This window comes from Rutilus rutilus, assembly GCF_951802725.1.
Source record: "Rutilus rutilus genome assembly, chromosome: 6".
In the NCBI taxonomy this organism is placed as follows: domain Eukaryota; kingdom Metazoa; phylum Chordata; class Actinopteri; order Cypriniformes; family Leuciscidae; genus Rutilus; species Rutilus rutilus.
In genome coordinates this window covers 3,205,740-3,214,839 of record NC_140214.1, presented here as the reverse complement: position 1 = coordinate 3,214,839, position 9,100 = coordinate 3,205,740, and the positions used below count along the sequence as shown (strand labels likewise).

The window sequence follows — 9,100 nt, the reverse complement described above, 5'->3', positions numbered from 1 at the left end:
AGAGAGAGAGAGAGAGAGAGAGACCTGACACTCGGACTTTTCCGTTATTTAACAAACAAAGCGTTCCCTGTTCGGACGCTGCTATTTTCGGAAAGCCTGTACGTAAACGCGCTATTAATAGAATCACTCCACTGGAAATTGAGGCAGTGCCTCAAAATATAAAACGCTGACCACTACCTTTTAAAAATAAAATTATGAAACATCGAGCTGTTTTTCATAAGATAATTCATTCTGTATGATTTACTGAAGCCCTTCAGTGTACATGTAAACGCTTTTCCCGTCAAGATTCCTCTAAATGTAACCATTATTACAGTGTCCAATCAGAAACTGGCTAGCAGGACTCGGGTAAAAGGTGACACTATACGGTTATGAACAGGAATGCACTGATACATTTAGTTTACTGTGTTTGTTACTGCTAAAGTATTTGTGTGTTTATTACGGCTTATTATCTTTGATCTGCTCACTGAAATGTGCATCTAAGACCTGCTAGCTTCCTTTAACAGTTGAACAGATGAAAAGATAAGGAGAAGAACAACAACAACAAACAGAGAGATGTGGCGCAACATTTCCACGAATAATATTTTATCTCTGAAACAGACATGATTTTGTTTGATGCTTCAAATGATTATAAACCACTGGTCAAAATGTTGGAATAATTATGTTGTTGTTGTTTTTTTTTCATTCTTTTCTTCACCAATACATTTATTTGATCAAAAATACAATAAAAACAGTGAAATATTATTATTATTACAATTTATAAATGGCTGTTTTCTATGTGACTATACACTACTGTTCAAAAGTTTGGGGTCAGTAAGATTTTTTATGTTTTTAAAAGAAGTCTCTTCTGCTCACCAAGGCTGCATTTATTTGATTAAAAATACAAACAAAAACAGTAATATTATGAAATATTATTCTAATTTAAATCAGCTGTTTTCTATGTGAATATACAGTAAAGTGTAATTTATTCCTGTGATCAAAGCTGTATTTTCAACATCATTATTCCAGTCTTCAGTGTCACATGATCCTTCAGAAATCATTCTAATATGATGATTTGATGCTCAAGAAACATTTATGATTATTATCAATGTTGATTTATTTTTTATTTTTTTATTCTTTGATGAATAGAAAGTTCAAAAGAACAGCATTTATTTAAAATAGAATATTTTCTAACATTATAAATGTCTTTACTGTAACTTTTGATCACTTTAACTCATCCTTGATGAATAAAAGTATTGATTTATTTTATTTATTTCCCCCAAAAATAAAAATAAAATTCTTCCTGACCCCAAACTTTTGAACGGCAGTGTTTAATGTTACAAAAGCTTTAGATTTCAGATAAATGCTGTTCTTTTTAACTTTCTATTCATCAAAACATCATGAAATAAAAATGTAAATAACTGTTTTCACCATTGATAATAATCATAAATGTTTCTTGAGCATCAAATCATCATATTAGAGATCATGTGACACTGAAGACTGGAGTAATGATGCTGAAAATGCAGCTTTGATCACAGGAATAAATTACACTTTACTGTATATTCACATAGAAAACAGCTGTTTTAAATTGGAATAATATTTCACAATATTACTGTTTTTGTTTGTATTTTTAATCAAATAAATGCAGCCTTGGTGAGCAGAATAGACTACTTTTAAAAACATTAAAAAATCTAGTAGAATGTAATTTATTCCTGTGATCAAAGCTGTATTTACTCCAGTCTTCAGACAGTGTCACATGATCCTTCAGAAATCACTCTAAAATGATGATTTGATGCTCAAGAAACATTTCTAATTATTATCAATGTTGAAAACAGTTATTATTTTTGTAGAAACCGTGATACATTTATTTTTGTCGGATTCTTTGCTGAATAGAAATTTCAAAAGAACAGCATTTATTTGAAATATGAATTTTTTTTAACATCATAAATGTCTTTACTGTCACTTTTGATCATTTTTAATGTGTCCTTGCAGAAGAAAATGGTTACTATCTTTTTAAAAATGCTAGTGTTTCACGGTTTCCACAAAAATAGGAAGCAGCACAACTGTTTTAAAACAACACTGATCAAATGACACATCAGCATATTCGCATATTATTTCAGAAGGATCATGTGACACTGAAGACTGGAGTAATGATGATGAAAATGCAGCTTTGATCACAGGAATAAATTACACTTTAAAATAAATTCTTTTGATCAAATAAATGCAGTGTTGGTGAACATACAAACATTGAAAAATGAATTATTCCAAACTTGTACTATTGAATACTAGTCTAGTTTAATGAGTCCTCTATAAGTAATCCACTGGTATTCTGACTTCATGAACCATGTGATCCGTTTGATGAACGATGGAAGATAGGGACGAGCTCGCTAAACATCCAGAAGCGGCTGAAATGAACACCATACCGTACCTGAATCTTTAGGTTTGGGACTCTTGGATGTCTGGCTGACTCTCCCGCTGAAGGGACTGGCCTGCGGGGAAGAGAGAGTCAGATTCAGATTTATTTAGTGCCATGTCAGCATTCAAAGCTATTTTCATGGCAAAAATTCGATTACAAAAGTACAAATATCATATAAATACAATAAAAACCAAACAAACAAAAACAGCAAGTCATATTATACACGATTGTTTTTAAATTAACATGATAAAAAAAAATAAAAAAAAATTTTCAGGCATAATCTTACTAAATAAGTCCTTAAGGCGAGACACTACAGGTGAATAGGGTAACATTTTTAACTAGCAGATATCACCGTGAAACTTTCCCAGTTGATTTACCTACATTTAGATGAGAAAAAAATGTATTACATGTTTTCTGTCATTTAATGTTTAAATATGCAAATTAGGCATTATCTAATTAAATATGGACTAATTTGCATATATTCAAAAAAACTAAATGTGAGTATTGGATTTCATTGTGTTCACATATTAGATGGGGGAAAAAATTACAGAGGGATTTATGGATATCTACTTTTGTTATCCTGCAAATCAAGAATATACGGTCAATAGCCTTAAAAAAATTATTTTCACCATGTTTTTTTGGGAATAAAATGTTATATAAATCAGGCTAGGAATAATATACTTACAAATCCCTCTGTAAATGTCTTCATAATATAACTAGGTACAAGACTGGAAAGTGTGGTGTATATAGCTGCTACTGAAGTGGAGATTTCAGACTTGGAGTATGAGAGAAAAGTCATTTTGAGAAAACAGGCTTTAAAGATTTTGATCAGCCAATGAGATTGCGCATTTAGAGTTAAATCCCCCCCCTTTTACTTTCACGATTGGTTGCTGATAAAAAGGAAATGACCATATTTGGATCCGACAGCATTGTACAGAAGAGAGAGAGCTTTCTTAACGGTGTGTGTGATGATTTAGAAAGCCAACTTTTGTTGAATTTATGAGAAATCTACAGACGCAAACAGACAAAGTGTAATAAAATAAAGACCTTAATGTGTATTTCAGACTTTTTTACACCACAAGTCTGAAAGAAGACATGTTATTGAAGACAAATAGCCCAAAATTTCAAAATTGACCAGTGGAAAAAAAAACAAAAAACGATGTTTTTGTCTGCCGTGTCTCGCCTTAAGTGAGGTAACTTAGCATTCTACTTGTATTAAGTCCAGGACAAAACCTAATAAAATATGTTTAACAGAGAGGGGAATCTTACAAAACATGCCGGGGAAGAGAGAAAGAGTGAGATAGAAACCACAGGGCATCATGGGAATGACAGAGCACTAACTGTAAGGTATCTGGCAGAGTACTACATGACATGGCGTTTTGGCCGTTCATTGACATGACAGCAGCTTTTGGGGGCCTGACATTTTTGAAATGGTTTTCAAAGTGCAAGTTTTTGACAATTATACTGTTATCGCAGAGGTGGACAGTAACAACGTACATTTACTTGAGTACTGTACTTATTGAGTATCTGTACTTTACTTGAGTAATATTTTTTCCTGGAAGCTTTTTACTTTAACTTCACTACATTTCTGTCAAGGTCCTTGAGTAGTCATTCAGTGGATGATTTTGGTTGCAGGTGTTGCATTTTGGTTGGAAATGAAAGTCAGAATGACGTCAGAAACCGACATCAGATTGGACATCGGACAGACGTTGGATTTTGGTCGTCAGAACCCGACTGATGTTGGTCCGTCTGTCTAACGTTGGAGATTAACGCCAATCTGACATTGGATTCTGACATCAACCTGATTTTCATTTTCAACGTTGGGTTTGGTCTTCTAAACGCGAATGTTTCATTGTTTTGGAGCACACTAGCTTATAGATAACCGTAAGGCTGACATATTCATACTAAAAGCCAAAAAACTTTACATAGGGCAATATTTGAGGGAACAGCCATTTGGGTGTCCGAAACCATGTGGACGTTATTGAGTGACTTATTCAATCTCACATTCAAAGTGTTCTAGAAATAAATATGATATTGATATGAGGGAAGGCAGGCATAGATTCAGAGGTGCTGTAAGTATTACACACAACAATGCAACAATAATAAAACAATGCATTGACATTTTCTTTTTACTTTTAATACTTAAGTACTTTTAAAAACTAGTACTTCTGTACTTTTACTTAAGTAAAAATAGGTCTTTACAACTTTTACTTGTAACGGAGTAATATTTGACCAGTAGTATCTGTACTTTCACTCAAGTAAGGGAGTTGTCCACCTCTGTGTTATCGTCAGGGCTGGTCCGAATACCATTTTTTGAGCTTCGAAGCTTCGGTAGTATATTCATATTCTTCTCTCTAATAAAGGCAGGAATCTCTATGTGTCGGTCTGTCTGTTTGCATTTTGATTATTTCGAGAACCGTTCATCCAATCGACTTCACAAGCAGGGAACTACACTGCGACCAAAATGGTCGCATATGCGACCTTTTGAAATGCCATTGCGACCAAAAATTTTAATGGGTCGCAAATGTATCACTGATTATTTTTGTACCTATGTTTTAGGCAATATGCTATGAATTACTATGAGCATTTATTAAAACAGAAATGTGTATTTTAAGAATACGTTTTATAACGTGCTCTGAGCATTCAACACATCAGTTGGCTTCAGCCCCGCGACCGTTACTTAGATTAAAACATACCATTGTATCTGCACGACTCGCGAGCTCTCTCTCTCTCTCTCACAAATACGGACGTGCGCGCGCACACAGAGAGAGAGGATAATTATAAAATGAAAATTGACGGGATATAGTTTCAATTTTGTTCTCGTGCTTGTTTTTTTTTCTGTCAAAATGTCGGAAAGCATATTGTATTATCCATCCGTGTTTTTAAAATTCGTTAAATGACGGACGTTTTACAACACAGCCCTCGTTATATGTCGGATTCGTCAAACTTAGCCTACTTGATATTATTTTTAGAATACGTGATTCGTTACGCTATTATTGGACTCCTGTCTATTCATTGTCAACTGTTTTCTATAAATATGTTTGTATTGGCTAACATTTATGCAGCTAATGCCTGTCCTGTTTAAAATGAGCAATGTTCAAATGCAAAGACAGCACGTCACAAATAGAAGCTCTTTTCCCTGTGCTATTTAGTAGCATATTTGGTTATTGGAATAATAAATTAAGTAGCCTATCTTTACTGTACACCTGTTTTTTTGTTTTTTTTTTACTGTTTTCTAGGGGTTTCTTAATTTTAGACAAGTTGACCAGCACACATTATATGCAATTCAATGCAATATAATGCATGTGTGACATATTTTGCACACAGGTAAAGGTGCCCAACATAAGTCATTTCTAAAGTAAAAAAATAAAAATAAAAATAATAATGTTTCAATAATAATTGAAATATTATTATAAAAAATAAAAAATAATTTCCAAATGTTTTGGAAAATATCTCTTTATTTGATTATCAGTAAATTTGTTTTCTATACAGAGATATCGATATCGGCCATAACAGCAATATTAATATCGGTTATTATCGATATCGGCCACAATTTTCACATCGGTGCATCACTACTTAAGAGTTCAGGAGTCTGCCCATCTGTGCCAACCATAGCATGTTGAAATCCATTTGGCACTTTATTGTGTACTGTATTTTCTATTGCAGTAAATCTATCCCAACTAATGTTAAAGAAAACAAAAACAAGAAGGCATGTGGTTTAAAAGATGGCAAGTAAAAAAGCACATCTGTATGCAATACAGTTTCATTATTGTTCATTATTATCCAGAGCGGCTTACTATAAACAATTTGTGCGACCAAATCATGTTTTGCGCCAGTAACTGAAAAAGTTAGTAGCGCACGTGCCACCAGTGGAAAAGGTTAGTGTAGTTCCCTGACAAGGGAGTCTAGTGTCGCATTTGGTGCAATATAGATAGACACGCGAGACGCGACACGTTCAGAATGAATAAACTTTTAATAAACTACAGAACAGCGCGAGCGGGAAGCGGCGCACCTCACACGGGCAGGGCTTACATATTCGGGTCCAGCCCTAGTTATCGTCTCCGTGTAAATTACATTCATGAATTTGAACACGCACATGCGTATTATGTGTTCATAAGGTATGCGCAAATACTCACAGTACACAATTTCCAAGATATTTTACTGTTTTATAGTCTAGGGTCACCTGGTAGTAATAAACCAACTCATCAGCTGTCCAGACAAAACTGCTCAATGCTTTTTTACTTTATTTGTTTAAATTTGTTTATTTTAATTATGCGCATTAATTAGCATAGATGAAAATGTGCCAGAATTAGCCCCAAAAGGCTATTTTTCATCTGTTGACCCTTGACAGAATGTTAAAAAGTCACCCTAAAAAGAAAGCATCTCATATTAATACACACACACACACACACACACGAGGAAAAAAAGAGAAAAAAAACAAAAACAATTCACATTATCAAATAAAAAATATATAAAGTCCATGATTCCACGCGGAAATCATGATAAAATACACTATTTTGTCTAAACATATTGTGGAGGTAAGAAAAACGTACAAAAGAATGTACAAAAACACGTACTTTTTGATACGAGATGCTCCCAGATTTCCAGTATTTCTTAATTTACCTTGAATTGACTCGAGGAACTTTCACCAAAGGGATCAGAATTAGCGAACGGGTCTTTGAAGGGGTCGCTCTGTTTGAATGGATCTCCTCCAAACGGATCAGCTAGAGAACAATAATACACACACACAAATGTCAAAACACCCACAGCAACCCTATAATTTTTTTCTTTTAAAATCATTCAGAAACCATTTTATAAGTACGTCCAGTGGCCTAAACAAGGCAAGTCACGCTTAAATGTCTAACTCTCATTGCATTTAGATAAAATATCAAAAGCAAGTTCAATCCGCAAACACATAATGCTAGAGCAAATGATGCTAGCAGTTTAATATTCTGGATGAGGGGTTTGTTCAAATCCGTAAACCTAAACCGTAGTAATAGAGATGCTTGCCTTAGCAAACACTACTAATTATAAATATATAAATAATAAATAAACAAATTAATTATAAAAAATATTTATTTATAAAATATTTATTTTTAATTTATGTATTTATTATTAATTAAAAATTAATTAAATTATTTATAATTTAAATAATTGAATTAAATTATTATTAACTAATAAAACTAAAGTAATTAAGGTATAAATTAATAAATTATTAATAATAAAGACATACAATTATTTTAAATAAATAAATGAAATTAATATTAATTAATAAATGAAAGTAATAAAATAAATAAATATGAAAAATAATTAATTTAAAATAAGATAAATTATTAAAGATAAATATATAAATGAATAAATAAATATATATATGAATGAATGAATGAATGAATGAGTGAATAAATAATAATAAAAATATTTAACTGTATAAAATATCAGTTTAAAATATCACATTTAATTAAACACTTTGTTTCAGAAAAAAAATGAATGAATGAATAAATAAATAAATAAATAAATAATAAATACAAATATTTAACTGTATAAAATATTTTAAAATATCACATTTAATTAAACACTTTGTTTCAGAAAATAAATCAAAATACTTCACAGAAACTTTGAATGAATCGCTAAATCATTTGGACACTAGTTCAATTAAATGAACCATATGAATGAACTGATTCGCTAAAATGTGACTTGAACAGTCTAACCATTGAAGTTAGTAACAATGCTAACTTTCAGTCCTACTGAACACTGAATATAGCACACATTGCTAGATGTATTAAGGCATAGTACAGCCCACCTTTACTGAAAGGGTGACTTTTGAAGGGGTCTTCGCTCTGAAAGGGGTCTGCGTTCAGGCCTTGAGAGCTGGAACTGTTAAACATGGCCATCCTGGACTTAACCAACGAATCCTCCTGAAACACACACAGCATTCAGCTCGTGTTTGCTCTGCTCCTCTGACTGCGGGGAAAATATTATCATTGTAATGAGTATGAAGAGGGCATCGTTCAGCTCCTCATTTCCCGTGCTGGATCTTCTGATGTGCGAGGAAAGAGTGAGCTGTTTGACTGTGTGACAGTGGGTCAGTGTGTGGCATAATTACCTTAACAATAACAAGAGTAGAGGCACTCTGACGGGTATGTGCGTGGTGTTGTGTGGTTACTCTTTAACCTTTCCATGGGAGGCCAAGCTAAAGTTACTTTAAATGTCAACAAACAAGTCATTTCCTTCATAATTAAAGGATTATTCTAAGTTCAATACAACTTCCAATAGACGTGCATTACTGTAAAGGTGATTTCTAAACCTTAAAATTATCAGTATTTAGCCTTTGTTTTTACCCATTAATTTGTAGAAACAAGTTTACAGTAAATACACAGATTAACAGAGTTTCCAAAACTTTTGACTATGACTTTACAAGCCATGCATTATTACTGGATACGGAAAATAATTTTTAGCCAATTAAATATTTTATAGATTTGTTTTTCATGGATGGAAATCCCAATTTAAAAATTAAAATTGACACTTTTTTCCCCATGAGGCCTGTTTAAATAATGGAAATAATGTTAAGTGTAATTTTAATTTAGTAACACTGTTTGTCTTGACAAATCATTCTTTAAACTTAATCAATATTTCTTCATTATTAATTAAATTTATTCAAAATGGCATATCATTTCGGTCAACGGCAGTGTTGTTACTGCCAACTAAAAC

The 9,100-nt window shown here is 32.6% G+C and overlaps 2 protein-coding genes across 3 annotated transcripts in view; one reads left to right on the top strand and one right to left on the bottom strand.

Annotated features, from left to right (window-relative positions):
- The window catches only part of LOC311292270 (lipoprotein lipase), a 632,457-nt gene that overhangs the window by 191,724 nt on the left and 431,633 nt on the right, over positions 1–9,100 (top strand). The gene's annotated exons all lie outside the window — the stretch shown is intronic.
- Positions 1–9,100, bottom strand: part of eps15l1b (epidermal growth factor receptor pathway substrate 15-like 1b) — a 59,571-nt gene that overhangs the window by 23,695 nt on the left and 26,776 nt on the right. For both annotated transcript variants that reach the window (XM_084411894.1, XM_084411895.1), the window contains exons 18-20: positions 8,193–8,307; positions 7,016–7,116; positions 2,405–2,465 (exon numbers count right to left, since the gene is read on the bottom strand). In XM_084411894.1, coding sequence (XP_084268020.1) covers positions 2,405–2,465; positions 7,016–7,116; positions 8,193–8,307 — 277 coding nt within the window. The remainder of the gene's footprint in view (positions 1–2,404; positions 2,466–7,015; positions 7,117–8,192; positions 8,308–9,100) is intronic.